Source organism: Serinus canaria, chromosome 9 (assembly GCF_022539315.1).
Source record: "Serinus canaria isolate serCan28SL12 chromosome 9, serCan2020, whole genome shotgun sequence".
In the NCBI taxonomy this organism is placed as follows: domain Eukaryota; kingdom Metazoa; phylum Chordata; class Aves; order Passeriformes; family Fringillidae; genus Serinus; species Serinus canaria.
Window position 1 is genome coordinate 4,534,660 of NC_066323.1, and position 18,435 is coordinate 4,553,094.

The window sequence follows — 18,435 nt, forward strand, 5'->3', positions numbered from 1 at the left end:
ACTATGCTATAATAGTATTGTTATTGAGGTGGCATGCCACTTACACCAGCTAGCACAAACCAGCAAAAAACAATTTACCTACTAACTGTTTGAAAAAAAGGTCCACAAAATAATGGAAGTTTATATCTAGGTGCCAAATGACCAGAGATATTTGTTTTCTCTAAATATAAAGTGCTAAGATTAGTAATAGCAATTACTTTTAATATTCCAGTTGCATCTAGAGACCTCAACAGGGATTAGGATTTTGTTGATTCTTGGCACTGAAATAGAGACAGTTTAGCAGTTTCCAGATGAATTTATGATCTTTGTGACAAATGGTTTTAAGCAGATACAAAGATTTGCAGGTTTCTTCTTAAAATAGCAAAGTTGAACCTCTTTGCTAAGTTATGTTTTTTTCATTAATGGATCAAAACTGATTTTATCTATCTTTGATGAAATGAGTGTTGTCTCCCAGAATGGCACTACTACCATCTCCTCAGTGCAGGTTTTACAGATCCAGGGATATCTCCAGTCTTTCTAGCTACCTGATGCAGATAATACATAAATCAGATTACCAACTTTGATTTGCTAAGGACAGAATAGTGTATTTAAAGATTGTATGTATAGCTTCAGAAATGTACATGTATATCAATAATTCCTAGTTTAGAGAGAAAATGCCCTGTAGGATTGGGAAATAAAGTGGGTTTTGCAAGGTCCCCTGTGTTTTTGTGTTCATTTTAATGTATGCACGTGGAATAACAAGAATGCTGTCAGCATTCATAGCCTGGGAGGAAATAAATAAAAGATATTAGTGTCTTGGCTTTTCAACTGAAGTAATTTGGAAGGCTGGCTGATCCTTTGAGTTGGAATAGTTGGTGGTTGTAGGTTCCTCCCAGCTGAAATTTTCCATTCTATCCCCTCATCTCTGGCTTGTCTCGGTCCTGTTGATATTTTATAGCTTCATCTAGCAGGGTAATTTCATCAAAAAGGTCTTTGACAGGACTCTGAGCTTTCCTCCCTGCTTTATAGATGATAGTTCAGGAAGCTGAATCCTAATAATTTAAAATATGGTTTATATTATATGCTGTTCAGTGTACAAGCTTTCTGTCTAAATCTGTTCCTTAATATATTCATCTTTCACCAGAGCACAAAAGGCACATGTAGCTGGTCTAGATGCAGAGATAAGAGCTTGGAGTTGGTTTTGAGGCTTGGACTAGTTAAAGCCACGATGAAAACCCTGACATCAGATGTAGGAACTTGCTCTCTCAATTAAGTTATGGCATAATCTGAGTCAGAGAGTTAAATCCAGCATTTCTGTGCACTGTCCTAGATAAGTGGTTCTGTTTTTCAGGTTTCAGAGTGCAGGTTTGAGACCTGGCAGCAGGATAAGAGATGCTGTGGAGCAGAACCAGTAGCAGGGATAGGAAGCCTGAAAATGCAGCAGTTGAAAGGATGTGATAGTCTAAATCTCTGAGGTTCAGCTGTCTTCTGAGGACTCTGTAAAGTCTTTGAAATTTAAAGCTGGCAGCTGACAAATTGCTTGTGGAAGTCGTAAATTTTGAGGGTAGAATCGAGTATGTTAAGCCAAACAATTACTATTTTGGTTACTCAGCAAGCGACACATTTTTACTGTGAAATGTTACAAGTGACCGAATTAACTTTCTGTAGAAAATTGTCTTCTGGAGAGGCCAGCCAAGCCACAGAAATTGTGTGTGCATGGTCACATCCCATAGCTAAAGGCATAAGTGCACAGACCCTGGGGCACACGTGGCCTGGGGCAGGAATTGGGTCAGCCACTCCTAGGTGGATTTTCCCCTGTGATACCTTGCTCAGCTGGTGCCCGAGTCAGGAGCTGCTGTGGGCATTGCCCCTGGCCAGGGCTGGTGCTGTGTGGCACAGGTGGCACAAGCAGCAACATGCCTGTGCCATTCCTCTGCTCCAGAGTACAGATTTTCCTTTTTGGTTGAGAATAAAGACTTCGGGATTTTATGAGAGCCTCTGGAGTGTGGGCAATCCACAGCAGAGTCTCCTGCTGGTGCTGTATAACCCCAGCTGATGGTGTGGGAATCAGCTGAGAGTGGCAGCATCCTGCAGCAGGTGCCTCTGGTGCACGTTCATTTATCTCATACAACATATTCATCACAGATCCTGCTCCATCTGTGCCATCAGTCAGTTCAGAGAAAATGAGGTTCTCAACAACCTGTTTGTTGTATGAAATTAAATGATGCTTCCTTCGTGCTTTTCCACCTCGTGCATGTCAGCATACAGAGTCAAAGGGATAGTAATGGCTCTTACGTGGTTGTATTTTTTAATATAAGAAATGGCAGAAGTTTTTTGGATGAGCTTCAAGAAAAGCTTGGTTCCTAAGTCTGGATTGAAATTTGGCTGGTTAACTGTTCTCCAGAAATACAACTCTGGAAAAATTATAACCTGAAAAACATTTTTCAGCCTAAGCACATTTCCACCTTCCTACATCTGTTTTTACATGCTTTGACTATGGTGTTAGGGGCCAAGTTTTGCATACCCCAGAGCTGATTTGTGTGGATGTATAGACCAGCTCTGTAACAGAAACAAACCCTCTGCCCTGTGATTTGTCCTGAGCAGCTACCTGTTATGAACAGAGCAGCTCCTTTGCAAATGTAGGCCAGCACAGCAGGTTCCTGCAGAGTACATGTCTGTGTGCACACACACAGCCTCTCCACAACAGCAGTGCCAGCTGCTTTCCAAAGTGTTGCTAACTCCATCCTCAGGGCGCTGTCAAAATCCTTGGTAGAAATGTTATGGGCAGAATGTAAGGTCAGTCCCAATGAGTATGCTTATTTTGGTGCTTTGTGTTCCTTTTTCAATTGTTTTCCTCCCTAAATGCAGGTTATTTATTCTGTCCCTTAACCCACATAGTTATCACTAGCAGCAGTACAGCTCCCAGTGATTAGTGGGGGTATCTGAGTCTCCAGGAAAAGCCACACCACCACCGCGGTTATTTCTGCTGATATTCATTTCAGAATTGTGTTTATTCGTGAAGCTAAACCCCATGACCAGCTGTTTTGCAGTGGGAGGACAAGCTGTAAACAGTGCTGTTTCAGAGGTGTGCCTGTTCAGATGCTGCCTAACCTGCTCCTTTCTCTGCAGGTGATAGAAGACAGCACGGGCGTCCGCAGGGTGGTGGTGACGCCGCAGTCTCCAGAGTGTTTCCCTCCCAGCTACCCCTCGGCCATCTCACCAACCCATCACCTGCCCCCCTACCTGGCACACCATCCCCACTTCATCCACAACTCCCACACAGCGTTCTACCCTCCTGTCACTGGACCTGGGGACATGCCACCACAGTTTTTCCCACAGCATCATCTTCCCCCAACAATATACGGAGAGCAAGGTGAGCTGGGAGGAAGGGACTGGAACTGGCATTTCACACCTGTGTTCAGTAAGGCTGGAGGAACCAAGAGTAGGAGTGAAGTAGAGAGCTTAGACAGTGACTTTGTTACATGGATGAGCCTTCTTCAATATCCTGATTTGGGGGCTTTAGCTATGAGTATCCATTTTTAAAGACAAAACTCTTTTGGGCATGATATTTTCAAGGCTCACACTCCAAGTGAAGCACAAAAAGGAAGATTGAATTATAGAAAAAATCAGGAAATACTGTGATCCCTACAAACTGACCTGCCTTAGGTTAAGAAAGAGTCATCCATGGAGGGGGAAGTGGGGATTGAATTTAATGAAGTGTATCCAAAGAATGTAGATGATATTTATGATAATTCTCAAACTTTAAGATAGTTTTAATTCCCAAAGCTTCTACTTCATGCTACACTTCTCTCCTTAGGCAGCACAACTGACACGATTGTTAAGTCTATTTATACTGGGAAGTTAAATTGCATGTAATCCAGGGTTGGCAGCTTGGAACCAGCACATCTCAGCTTGTTCTGTCCAGTCAAGCCCTGAGGAAGAAAATGCTAAATTGCTCTGAGCTTATGAAGGCTTTTTCCAAAAGATCAGTTTTGTCTGGATTTTTGCTTGTAATATGTCCCTGAAACACAAAGACTGAAAAGGAAGGGAAAAACATCACCCTAATAGCAGTGTTTTACACACGCATCCAAAGTAAAATTCTGTCATTGAAGGAGCACACTTAATACAAAATCACAGTCTCAAACTGTGCCAAGGGAGATACAGGCTAGATTTAAGGAGGAAGTTTTTCACAGAAAGAGTGGTCAAATACTGGAATCATCTGCCCAGGGAGGTGGTGGAGTCACCATCCCTGGATGTGTTCAGAAAAAGACTGGATGTGGCACTTAGTGCCATGACCTAGTTGAGCTGTTAGAACATGGGTTGGACTCGATGATCTTAAAGGTCCCTTCCAACCTAGAAATTCTGTGATTCTGTGATTGCAAAAAAGGGTTTTCTTTTAAAAACCTCCAGGAACAGCTGGAGTAATTTCATTTGGAGACTGCCAGAAATTTGGTTTTCTGGGAAAAAACCCCTCAGTTGTTTTGTTGTTCTGAGTTAACGTAGGTGAACCGTTCCGTTTCAGAAATCATACCACTATACGGGATGTCCAGCTACATCACCAGGGAAGATCAGTACAGCAAGCCACAGCACAAAAAACTCAAAGACAGGCAGATTGACCGCCAGAACCGCCTGAACAGCCCTCCCTCCTCCATCTACAAGAGCCATATAGGCAGCTGCACCACGGTCTACAATGGCTATGCCAAGAGCCACAACGGGGCCAGCAGCGGCGGCGGGGGAGCCCCGGCCCTGAAGAAACCAGAGCGCAGAGCAAGGAGCAGCCCAAAGTCAAATGAACAAGACCCACACGGTAAAAAGAGGGCTTTATTTATTTATTTTTAATTCCTTCTTTATTGCACCTTTCCGGCTTGTGACCTTCCTCTGTGTGGATCCAGTGGCCGTGCCAAGAAACACTCCCACCCACGCGTTAATACGGTGTGAACTGAAATCCCAGCACTGGGTTTGCTGGGCTGTGTTTGTTTTGTAAGGTGAGCCCAGTGCCTCCCCATCTTTTGTGACTGCTCTCTTGGTAGATGCAGCATCATTCTCTTTTTATCTGCTGGAAGCAGAATTGTGTTTTATGGGTGAGGTCTCGCTTTTATTTTGCTTTTCGGAGCAGCATCTTGGCACTTCACAAAAATCGTCATGGCCAATTGAGCTATAACCAAAATCTGACTACTAGGAACCATTACTTTGAATATCCTAGGTTAACCTGGTAAAATTATTAGAAAGTTTAGAGGTGCTGACTGAAAAATCAAGGGTTTTTTTAATGTGAAAATTCAGTGAAAGTAAGATTAGGTGAAAACAGAACTGAGAAGAAATATAAATATATACTGTTAGCCATTGGAAATAGTGGTAAAGTAAATCTGACTACATCTGAAATAATTTTCTTCAGCATTTTCAGAGACTTGCCATTTAAAAATTTAAAACTCTAGATGAACAGCCCAGTGCTTTACTGTAATCAAATCTCATTTATCACAAGCCATTCTGCACACAGTTCTACCTAAATTTAGTTTAGTAACTTGTTATAATCCCTTATCCCTACCTGCCTTTCTCCTCTCTGCTTGTCTCTTTGCTGACTGTTGCAGCAGCTGCCTGAATAAACCTTGATGTAGTAACCAAAGCAGCATGTCCAGGATATTCATAATGTAGCACCCTCTGAAATATCTTGAGTTAATTTATGCATAAAACACAGGTTTTCCATTATCCATCTATAGTGTATATTTATATGCCTCTGTAATTTAATGTATGAGACATAACTGAAATAAATAGTTATGAAAATTAACTGTATCAATAGCCAAAGAGGGGGAAAATTGCTGCTGGCAGGGTAAGGAATGAGGATTTGCAGATCTGCTTCAGGGTCTTTAGAATGAGCAAGGAGCTGTATTTGGGAATGCTGTAATCCAAGAAAATGAATCACTGCATTAGACTTTCTAGTTATTTCTTGCCAATCAGCTTATGCAAACTTTAGTATTCTTATTTATGTTTAGGTGTTTATTTGAGGTGGAATACATGAGGTGTTTGAAGCTTGGATGTAAAAGACCTGCAAAATGTATAGTCTTACAATATTGGTTCTGTGGGTACTAAGTCATTCTGGGTGATCATTTCTGAAATAATCTAGAAATCATTTAAAAACATCTTATTTAAGGGTTTCCTGCAACCCTTTTGTTTGTCTAATTCGTTGCTTTGGACTGGTCTGCTGTGCTGCAGCTGAAGAGCACGAGGGCTTTTAAAATGCCAAGAAAATCAGTGGAGTCAAAGCTACAGCACATCCAGTCCTGTCAGGCAGAGAGTGCCTTCAGACTGGGGACAGCAAGGGATGGAGTCCTCCCCCAGCTCTGGAAAAGCCCCTAACAGGAGGCTGTGCAAATAAGCATCCCTTGTCCCACCCTCCTGCCTTTAAAATTAGGTTCTGCATCTGCACCCAGAAGTGGCAGCCCTGGAGTTGCATCAGCTGCTCTGCCCCAAGTCCATGGCCAGAGCAGGAATGGGAGAATTCTTTTCATATTAAAAGGAAAATAAAAAGACACAGTGGGCTCAAATGTGAGGTTTTTGACCTCAGTGTATTATTATAGTCATACATGTAAACTTACATTCAGATTTCTGCAGAAAGGTCACAGAGGTTTCTTAAAGGCTCTCATGAAGCAGCTCCCTAAAATAAAACAAATTCCCACTTGATATTTACAAGCTTCTGATTGTATTTGTTGCTTTATATTTACCTTCTCTGTTTCTTCTTTAATTATTTGGGGATTTATTGATGAATACCTGACTAACACAGGTAATTAAGGTGAGAGTTAACAGCAGTCTGGGCACAGTTGCTAATTTTATTTATGCTGAGATGACAGTTTTTAGAATAGCCAGAACAAATGAATGTGTCAGAAGCAACAAGTAGCAAAGGGGTTTAAACTTACAGGTTTTGTGGATGTGTATCTGTTCAGCCTGCTAATAGTTAAAACTTGATGGTGCTGTGTGGCTGCTTCCAACATTGCAGAATAGCCTGGAAAACCTATTTTTAGATACATAAATATATAAAAATGTGTGTGTGTGTATATATATATATATATATATATATATATGTGTGTGTATAAAACTTGTGGATAACTCTTTATTTAGAAAACCACTTAACCAAAAAACTCTTTAGGAGGGGAGTAGGAATGTATGAATTTGCAGTAAAACTTGGAATAAGGTGCAGGAGAGCTGGAGCTCAAGGCTTTGCTTGCATGGATTTTTGAAATGGGACTGTCATGTGCTTGATGGCCTATCATTTCCTATCTGGCTGTGGGGTGTGTGTGCTCCTGCAGTGGAGCTGGCTTCTTTTGGGTGTTTGGATGATGGAGCAGTGCTGGGATCCAGCTGCTGGCAAGGGAGGGGGCTTTAGGAGCCCCAGACACAGCTGGAGCAGGCACTTGCACAGGCTGTGCTCTGGTTGCTGCAGAGAAGAGCCTGTGTCAGTACACAGTGCCACAGCCTGACAGTGATTGCTGTCCTTAGGGATTGGGCTGGCTGGAGCAAAGTTTGGGAGCTGCCTGAGTGCTGGAAGTGTGGGTGGGTGCTCGCCAGGGGCACCTCTCCCTGCAGTCCCAGCTGATCCTGGGCTGATGCTCAGAGAGGCAATTGGAGAGTCTGCTTTAATCAGCAGGGAGAGATGATGCCCACAGGGAATTTGTGACAGGGAAATGGGAGTTTCTGTTCTTGGATCTGCTGCCCCTGTGCTTAAGGTGATGCTTGTCCTGCTCCTTGCTTTGTGATTTCTCTGAGGGGTGTGTTACTCCTTCCTTACAAACCCTCTCTGCTGGGGCTGGGGTTATTGCAGGGCTGCAGGAACAGTAAAGGGGCTGGAACACCTTCCTTATCAACACAGATTGGAGAAGGGGGGAGACCTTGGACCCCCTAAAGAGAGGTTACAAGAGAGCTGGAGAGGGACTTTTGTCAAGGGCATGGAGTGACAGGACAGGGCAAATGGCTTTAAACTGAAAGAGGGCAGGGTTAGATGGGATATTGGGAAGGAATTCTTCCCCATGAGGGTGGGGAGACCCTGGCACAGAGTGCCCAGAGAAGCTGAGCCTGCCCCATGCCTGGGAGTGTCCATGGACAGGTTGGATGGGGCTGGAAGCAGCCTGGGATAGTGGAAGGTGTCCCTGCCCATGGCAGGGCGTGGAACCAAGAGCATCTTTAAGATCCATCCCAAACCATTCTGGGATCCTGTGAATTATATTAAAGAACATGTCCAGTGTACAATGCAAGGACAACTCAACCCTTTTCCCTGAAAAATCACAGTATGTGTGATATTTAACTTAAAAATGTACCTTTCCATCCAAATCTATTCTTTTTTCATGTATTATGCCCATGAAATTTGAGTACGTGCTCAAGGAAAATTCTGCCATGTATCAATAATTGCCAGCTTCCTTCCAGTATTAAAAGAAGGAAGGGTTCCCCAAAAATCTGTTTCACCAGTGGTAGAAGAAATAGGGTTATAGATCATCATTTCTGAATATGATCAGTACTGAAATTAAGAAAGTTACTGTGGATTATTGTTAAATTATTGTTCAGTCACTTCTCCAGTTGTGGATCCAGCCTGTGCACCTCTGCACTCTGTACAACATGGTGGTGCATTAAAAATAAGTTGTTGCTTCTATATTGCACCCTTATCCCAGGGTGGTTTTATAACAGCAACATCCTCTTTTTACTAGGAAATTTATGGTTTCAGATTGGGGATATAAGTGCAATTCTGACCTTTTCCATTGACTGCATCATGCTGTGTTGAGCGGTGCACTTGTAAATAAAGGTTTCTAGTTATGTTGGAAATAGGCTGTTTTAAGGAAAAAAAGAAAAACCCAAACTGATTGCTTATAATTGACTGAAAATTAAGCAATTCTTCTGTTTCTGGTAGGATGATGGGTGGTGTTCTGTACAGGTAGAAGGTTTGGACGTATGATATGGGGATTCTGATTTAAAATCCATATTGTAGCTTTTCCACAGAGCTGTTTTAAAAACTGAATGGGACAGGAGGGAGCAGGGTTGGGTTTTTTGTGGGTTGGTTTTTTTTTTGTAAAGGAATCTTGCCATGTAAAAAGAGCTGTAAGAGGAAATCCTGTCCCATTCATGCTGTCCTTTATGAATTTCAGTCTGAGTCACTTCCTTCTCATGCACTCAGTGGCTCCCTTCTTGATCATGCACTGATCTGGTAGTTCAAGAAGTTCTGTGTGTGGCTGCAAGTACTGTGGGAACATAAGCAGTTTTGAGCATTCTGACAATGCCTTTGCCTATTTCCTTATAAAGCATCTTTTCTTTTTTTTTCTCTCTGTTCAAATAGATAAAATCTTTTTTTTTTATTATTTTTTTTTTATTTTTAATCCTTTTTGAAGTTTGAAGAGCTTATTACAGCCAAAAGTAAACCACATGAAATGGGTAAAAGTGGGAAGTGGGAGATGGATTGTTGTGTGCATCCTGTGCGGGAGCTGGGTGGGAGCTGGGTGCCAGCACAAACAGACCAGCCTGGGCAGGGAGCTGCCTCCAGGCTGGTGTGTGCCATTGTGAAAGTGTTCCTAAACAAGCTTTTGTCCTCATTTGAGAAGATCTGGCTTCAGATCAGCCCTTCTAGCCCAGGAGTGTGATAATGATGCTGAGGAGGAGCCTGCAAGGTTGAACACATCCCACAGGCTGCTCCTGGCTCCTCCAGCAGCATCCAGACCTGGCAGGCACCAGGGAGGGTCGAGTCCTGCCCAGTCCTTTGGTGCTCTCTCACTGACCTGTTGTCTGTGAACTCATCTAAGTTTTGGAAAGCACATTTGCTTTCCCAGTGAGGAACACTGAGTTTGGTGTGCACTTCACTGCTCTGTGGCAGGAAAAAGCATGAGAATCAATTGATAACTCCAAGAGCTGTTGCAGACTATTGACAGATCATCACCTTCCACTATCATATGTGTACAAGCCTCAGGGGTGTTGCTTTCCTATTCTGGAGGTTCTGTAAATCTGATTTTGTGCACTGAAGCAGTCTCCAGCTCCTCTGAAAGGTGAAACCATGGCTTCAAATTGCTGCTGCTTGAAGTTTCTCAGGAGATGTGGGTAGCTCTGTGTGCTCATTTCTTTGAGGACAAAGCATTGGGAATACACAGAAAATGGGCTTGGCAAGAGCACTTCCTACCAATGGAGGTTTTAATTTGGAAACATTTTAAAGTAAGTACTTCACTTGGCAGAGCAGAAGTTGTGAGGTGAAGAAGTACCCTCAGGTATCCCAGAATGGGGTGGGATGTGCTCTGCAAGAGTGGGTGAGGGACGAAGAACCAGAGCCGAGGTGTTCTTGGTACAGCCCCATCCTGTTGTCTCCCAATCTTCCATGTAACATTTAGGTATACTTAGGAAAAAGTGTGGCTTTTTTCTATTTTTTTAACTGTATCAAGTTGTTGTTTTAATCCAGAGCCTGTGAATTAAAGGTAAATTGTAGGAGCTGTGATTCAGTGCAGACAGGAACAAGGCGAAGTTCCTCTTCTTACTCATTCTAGATCCTGTCAATTCTTTTCTATTTTGGTCCTGAATCTATTTTGCTTATTGAGTCATACATTTATCTGTGCCTGTATATCCTCTAGATTTAAAAGCTTAGCAGAGTAGTTTCATCACTTTTGGTCCATGTAAGCAAAGAGGCTGAGAAACACTGGCAATACATGTAAATTTTATGGTTTTTTAGCTGGGAACTGATGATCTGGTACATGCTAATAGACATTTGTGTAGAAATTTTCTGCAGACAAAATTGGTCATAAATGTTTTTTCTGCTGCTATACAAAATACCTCTATGTTAAATGCAGCTTCTCTGGTGTCCCTAAATGTACCTGCTTCTATAAAATAAGGAGTTTCAATAAGATTGTGTCCTGAAAACAATCTGTCAAAACTGACACAGTGATTTTATTAATAGCACTGAAAAAAATCACACAGAAGAGTAAAATACATCTGTCAGGTTGAGTGAATTTTAGTGTTATACCAAATAATGCAACATTAAACATAATAATAACATAATAATAACATAACATAATATTTAGTGGAACCAGGACGTGTGGAATCTTGAGAGGATAGATCAGCATCAAACATGAAATCTAAATGGAGTTACTGTTCCTACTGCATTTTTTTAAGTTTTAGCCATTAATACTACTTGTCTGAATTCTTCAGACTTATATCTCATTAGAAATAGATTTTGTGTGCTCTGTGCTGTGTTCCTGTAAGTTTTAATGCATGAGAGGAAATAGGATGCATTAATTAGGGCAGAGTCTGAACTTGAGAAACCAGTGTTCATTTGTGACATCCAGAATTGCCAGTGTGATATTCTCCTGCCTTGACCTTATCTCCCACATCACGACTGAGCTTGTGCTTTTGTTTGTTTCTATTTGGAAGTATGCCTGCTTCTTCAACAGTCTTTATCTTTGGTATTTTCTCTAAAATAATGGGCTGTGAACAGCTCCTTCAGGCAGTAAACAAAGTGATTATGAGTGTCAGATACACAGTTGTGTACCAGCTTGAGCTCCATTAGCTGGGCCACGCAGAGTCTCACTAAATAATATTTTTGCCTAAAAGTCACATGAAATAACCACTTAAGTCAGGTTTATACAGACTGATGGCTGTATTGGAAACATATTGCAGGGTTCAGGTAGAGTACATTCCCAAGGTCTGTGTGCCTGCAAGAATTTATCCAGATCAGCCTTAATTTGGGACTTTTCTTCAGCAGCAAGAATGGCTAAAATGTTTATCCAGCATGGCTGAAATCCACTCTGTTGAGGGAGAGAAGCAAATCTGTTTCCTCTGCTGTCTTGAAGCTTAACTGAAATCATGGGGGCTTTGATGGAGAAAGGTAAAAGGTAAATATCACAGATGGTGCTGGAAATGAAGTCCATGCCCAGTGCCCTCCCTGCCTCTGCCACAGCTTTGCCCAGTTCCAAACCCAGCAGTGTTCTGCTTTGAGCTGCCTGGGGGTTCTTCCTTCTCAGGCATCTTGACCAACTCTTTCCCAGAAGTTGCCTGTGTGCAGACAATTTCCAGGAATTTGCCAGCCTGTGAAATCTTGTCTGCATGTGACCTGTCACAAACAGGGAGGTATTCTCTTGCTGTATCCATACTGCAGGAACAAACCCAAAGTTTATGGGAAGCCTGAATGCCAGGGCAGTCCTCCCTTCTTTCACAGCACAGAGCTCTGCAAGCTGGGAAGGGCTGACACAGGGAGAGAGGAGATACACTCTATTTTTATACACTTATCTTGAAAGACTAAAGAACCAGCTTCGTAACTTTGGCACCAGAAGTTGTAGATAAGGGATTCTCTTCATCAGCTAAGTGGGAGCATCTCCTAATTTAATTGCACAATATTCTCCCATGTCAGCTGTTTTTAAAGGCGAATGGAAATGCCTCAAACTTGGTTTTGTTCAGACTTTTTGTACCTGAAAATGCAAGAGAACACCAGAGCAGTGTGGATACAAATGATCCAGTGTGGTTATGAGGTGCTCTGGGAGCTGGTGGTCTGGACAGCCATGGCTCTCAGCCATCCATGGGGCAGAATGGGTCACCACAGTTTTGGTGACATTTTTCAGTCTCATCACAGCAGCTGTGACAAAATAAATCACATTAGAAGCTCCCTGATCTTCCTAAGGGTGCCAGCTACAGGAAACACAGCTCAAAGTCCACTGAGGAACATGTAGGGCATATCTAGCAAAGAGTGAGGGAATCTGGCTCCAGGGCTCATGTTTGACCTTATTAGGGCTCATAAACCCTTTTGGCAGTGGTTGGTGTTTTACCTCCAAGCTGTTTTTCCCACTCCTGATCAGTTTCTGAAGGCTCTCATCTTTTTATTCCCATCTGCTTTATCCCTCCTTTGCCTCATTTTGCCAGCAGGATCTCCTTGGCAGGGTGAGCTGGCTAAACTGTCTGCTCCATCATTTATCAGGAAGTCAGTGCTGAATGACGTAAGGCACAACCTCTTCCCCCAGAGGATCTTCATATTATCTCAGGAATTTGCAGCTTCTGCTGCAACTGACAGTCAAATCCAGAAGAATGAAATCAGAACCTTTTTCCTAGGAGTTTGCATAATTTATAGGTACCCACCCAAGAGCAAAAAAAAAAAAAATCATACAAAGTACATTTTTATCCTGATTAAATGCCTGTGATGGGGAGAAGAGTTACACCAAGATCTGAGAGCTTCAGAGCAAGATAAGCAGTGTATCCTCACCAGTCAGGAGGAGATAACATGGACCACCGACAGAGGAAGGGAACTGTGATTCCCTTATTTGGCAATATCTGGGACATGGAGCCAAAAGGGAGAGGGTATTTATAGGAAGAGGTAGAACATTTCCTCCCTCCAGACTATAAAAACAAAACGTGTTTAAGTGTAATGATTTAATGAACTTTATACACTTATTTCCATAGCCAGATGTTCTGAACAATGTCCGTCTGTGTTTCCAGCTGGATTTGCAAAGGTGGCGAAATGAAATTCCATGTCCCCCTGAAGTTAATGGGATTTGTTTACTGATCTCTCTTAGGCTGTGCTTCAAACCCCATCAGTTACTCCTCCTTTTCTGAGGAAGGGTGGAATTTGATTTCTGAAGTTTTTGTGACTTTCAGTGTATTTGCTTTTAAGGGGAGGAGGAATCTTAGTGCAGGGTGATGCTTTGAGTGGTGCAGTTAACAGAAAGGTTAAACACTGTTCTAAAATGAAGCAGCCATTTCAATTTTCTCCAAGGTTTACTATAAAAGATGTTGTCCTGAAGTTTCAGTTTGGTTTTTGTGTTGTTTTTTTTTTTCCCTTGTTTTTCTTTTCCCCTCTAAGGAGTTGTGCTTAGAAGCAGCTGCTTTGATTTACTGCAATTCATGTGACACGTCCCTGAATTTCATCTCAGCAATGAAATCCAGAATGAGCTGAAATTCCTGTAGCTTTGTTAAATCCTCCCCAGCAAGCAGTAATCAGGTGGATATTTCTGTGAAATATTTTAAATATTTGGAAGGTTTCTTAGTGGTGAAATGGGTTGTGCCACTATCCAAGATCACATTTTGGCCTCGTCCCATACAGGACTGCTAATTGCCCATGCACTTCTTTCAGCTCACTAGTAGGAAGTTGGTACAGACATTATAGATCAGGATTTTTAAACATTCTTGAACTCATTCTTCCCATCTCAGCCATGAGAGGGCACAGATAAGATTACATCAGCCTTTTTGACTTCTGCATTTTATAAATTTAGCCCCCAGTCTTTATTAAGCGTTCTGTTCAATATCCTTCTAGCTCATATAGTTCATCCTTCAGTCATGACTGCAAAACAATTTAGGCTGGGATTGCTTGAGTCAGTTGATTGTCATCTGTCATGAGGAAGATAATTTATTTCTGTTCTGCTGTCAGTCTGGAGGTGTTTGGGTTGATGTAAAGAAGGGAGGGGAAGCTCTTTGCCTTCCCCCATCTCTGAGCTGTGACGCCTGGGCTGAGTGGAAAGAGAAAGATGTTATTTGGTTTCTGGAATTACTGTGAGCTCTTCCACCACTCATTGCAATTTCATTGTATCATACTTTTCATCTGGAAAAATAGGTCAGTAATTTGCATTGGTGACAGAGGAGCTTAGGTTGGGGGTCATTCACAGAATGTTGTAACTGTAGCCCCTTGCTAGGTTGCCACTGAAAAATCCCAGTGCAGCCTTCATGAAAAATCTTTGCCTTTCTAGCACCATGATTTGGAATGGTTTTATTAAAAAAAAAAAAAAAAAAAAAAACCCAACTTTTATTCCTATGGAATCTAACATCTTTTAAAGATGTGCAAATAGTGTAAGTAGTGCATAGAAATAAAATTTCTGCTTTAATGTAAATGCTTAGATAAAAATCAAGAACAGTGAAAAGATGACACACTTTGGACTTTTATCCTGTTTTAGGGCAAGTTTTCCCTGCTTACTTTCTCACTGAGCATGAGTAGCTTGCTTTGCTCTGACTCTGTTCCTGAGACTGAAATAGTGGTTATTGCTCAAACCCAGCATCCCACAGCACTTTACATTGCCCACCATGAAATCTAAAGAAGGCATTTCTTCTTTGATTTGAGCAAGGTTGAGCAGTTGTGACTGAGGGCAAAATTTGCCTTGCAGTTATTTTCTTAATTTTTTTTTTAGTCCATGATGGGTTCTGCTGTGCCTCTTCACTGGGGAAGTGCTCTGCTGCCTTCCTATTGTTGTAGCAAACTCGGTGGCTTTATGAGGTTCACTGCCAAGGAAGTTGTTAATTTTGGCTGAGGAGCTCTGTTTAATCCCCAGCAAGTTTGGAACTCCTAGGGAGTCTGTTTTGGCTGTGCTGTGTGATTGTTTTTCTGTGCAAATATGCAGTTCTGCAGGTTATTTTGCTAGTTTTGTGTTTGATCAGGAAAATGCTCTTATTGTGTAATAGGCAGATTAGCAAAGGCTTTATGGCCAGAATTGCCTATGGTCATATTTTTGAACATCAAGAAGTAAGTTTTGTTTTGTGTTCAATACTGCCCATTGTCCCCTTACACTGGGGATGGTATTTCAGAGAAAAGTATTTCCTCACTGGCATGGGGCAGCAGACACAGGATTTTAAAAGCCAGTTTAAAATGGCACACTGGAAACTTGTCCCTCTGTGTTCATTAGAGACTTTGCTTTCCACCTCAGTTCTTGGAGGGTGCAGGGCTCAGCTCTGCCCCAGCGGGACGTGGGGTGGCTGTCCCAGCAGGGACACTCAGGAGTGACAAAGCCACCCCTGTGGTGGGATGCAGTGGAGCTGTCAGTGACCCAGCTGGGAAGAGAGACTAATCCTTGGTGCTGTCAGACTTGTGCTTTTTGTCAGTGCAAGGAAGAGTTGTGACCCTCCTTTACTGGGTGTTCATGGAGCTCAGGCTCCTGCTTTGCCTGGCTGTGACAGTCAGGTGCCAGGACTGAAGGGAGGGGAAATCTCTCTGTAAATGCCAGCTGGAGTAAATTCATGGCTGGTGTCAGACATCCTTTTGAGCCAGTTTCACTTTTTAAGAAGCATGGGTATCTCAGCCATGCTGCTGACCATCCCCCCTGCTCCTGCTTTGAGCTGGGGAAGCCTGTGGAGTTTTTCATGTCACCTGGGGCAGCCTGGGGTGCTGCTGACAGCAAGGTGCAGCTCTGCACAAGTTACATCCCTTCCTGAGTGACCACTGGGTTCCTCAGCCTGGAGAACAAGCCTTGAGTGTGGCAAAGGCTGGACAGGCAGTCACAGGGAATGAGGAGTATTGAGAAGGACAAACCATGAAGCAGCACAGAAATAAATGGAAGGAATTAAGTGTAAGGAAATCCCATGCATCCCAACTGTTGTACAAAACTCTGAGGTGTGTGAAGAACATCATTGTTCCTGGGAAAAGGTTGGTTAGTGTTTGTTGGCCAAGTTTGTAGTGAGAGCACAACAGCAGCCTTCTACCTGCAAAGTGGGAGTCAGGAGCTCCAGGAAAGTTTTAGGAGGGACTTGCAGTCTCTTTGTCAAACACTTGACCAAAAGATGGAGGGGTGGGCACTGCTTGGTTTATCTGCAAAGCTTTTATTGTCTTCATAACCCCACATAGCATGCCAGCTGCTGTAACAACATAGCAGAAGGGAAGCTGCCGAAAATAAAAAGAAAAAAATATTTTGACAGAGAAAATAAGTTAAAGCAGGTCGAAATGATGAAAAGAGAGTGCTCCAAGAGGAGGTCCTGTAAGTGGTTTGTTGTTCCAGCAGATTCAGCTTGGGCTTCCTCTGTTTCTGTGGGTTGTGTCATTGTTTGGTTTGGTGTTCCTTCAAGCCCAGCCAGCTGCAGCCATCCCCAGTGCCCTGCCTGTGTTATCTGCTTTGGGAGATGTACAAAGCGCTCGCTCACGATGTCACAGGGATGTGGTGGAGATGGGGGGCTGCTGTATTTTACTAAGAAAGCCTTTTCTGCCTTCTAATGGACCAACTGCCTGTTCACAGTAGGAGTTCACTCAGATCTCCAGCCAGTAAAGTAGGAGTTGTTTTTGCTGTCTTCCAGCAGTAGCAGCGAAGAAGCAGAGAAAAACAAACCCAACATGTCACTTATCCTCCATTTGTCCCTTGCATCCAGCCTTTTTTTTCCCTTGCTGGTTGCTACTGATCTTATTTTCCTTCCTCCATCCCAATGAAAAACAGAGATCCAAACAATAAGGGGGGACAGGGAGATTGGATGCCCTTACATTTACTTTTAAAACACTTTTTTAGCCCAGGTGACTTCATTTTGTACATCTGAATGTTCCCAAATGGGATCCTGATCAGATGTGATAGGAAGTGCCTTTGGTTAGAGAAGGATGAGCTGTGGATTTGCACTCCAGGTATTTTGGAGTGTCCTGTCCCATGGACAATAGGATGCTGAAGCAGTCCAGGTGAAACCAGCAGGTCAGTAGATATGGATTGTGGCCAGGACATCTCTGAAGCATGGGATTAAATTCCTGCCTAAATCACAGAGGCAAAACACTTCAGTCATCCTTTGCTTTATTGAATCAGTGAATCAGTATGACTAGAGATTTGATTTTTCTGATTTTAGATCTGAAAATGTGCCTTCTTGTTGTTGTTGTGGGGTTTTTTGCCCTTTGGTTTTTTTTCCTTTCTTTTTTCTTTTTTTATTTTTTTGATATTTGTATATAGTTTGATCTTTAAGGATAAATAATGAAGGATAAGCCCCTAGACATTAATAAATGTATGTTAGCAGGAGAAATCAGATAGCAACAGTAGGAAGGCACTTAGAAATGGCAAAATTGTGCTACACTCATGCATGGCAATTTTTAAAGAATTAGAACACATTTTAACAATTTTATCTAAAGTTGCATAACATCAATCTCTTTACCTTTGTCAGGGGAGCCGTAGTTGTGTTTTATCATTGATGTTTCTTATTAGCTTTCATGTAATGAACAGAAATTTGAGATATTTAACATTTAGAAATCTCATCCAGGCTTAATTATTAATCTTCCTTGGTGTATTATAGGTTCACATGGTGTGATTGACTGTTTTGAATAGAAATTTTTTTTTTTTCACAAGTTTTTTATTCTGAAGGGCTCCTGTTCTATCCAGCTGGGAAGAGTTTTTTAAAGCCCTGTGTGTTCAGTGTGTGACGCTGGATTTGCCCTTCCCAGTGTCACATCTGTAGCCTGGCAGTTTATCCATGACCCTGCCCTGTCCTGAGCTGCCTCCCTGACAGACTGGAGAGCTGCATCAAACTGGATTAGGCAGGAATTTGTCCTAGCTCTAATTTTATTCAATATTTTCATTAAGGGCTTGAAGGATGGAATAAGGATTGAGACTTATTAAATTATAGTCCATATCAGGCTTTGATGGTTTTGAGAGTGCTTGATGGGTCAGGGAATGATGACCAGACAGGAGGAGAGCTCTGTAATGGCCTTCAAAGAAAAAGTTTGTTCAAGGCAAGAGCCATCTACTTTGCTGCAGCTAGTTGTTCTCAGACCTGCTGGGTTTTTAATTAGGTGGTAATTCTGGG

General features: G+C 42.4%; 1 protein-coding gene across 2 annotated transcripts in view; it reads left to right on the forward strand.

The window, feature by feature from the left end:
- Positions 1-18,435, forward strand: part of FNDC3B (fibronectin type III domain containing 3B) — a 184,664-nt gene that overhangs the window by 95,757 nt on the left and 70,472 nt on the right. For both annotated transcript variants that reach the window (XM_009089025.4, XM_030227160.2), the window contains 2 exons: positions 3,109-3,352; positions 4,502-4,786. In XM_009089025.4, coding sequence (XP_009087273.1) covers positions 3,109-3,352; positions 4,502-4,786 — 529 coding nt within the window. The remainder of the gene's footprint in view (positions 1-3,108; positions 3,353-4,501; positions 4,787-18,435) is intronic.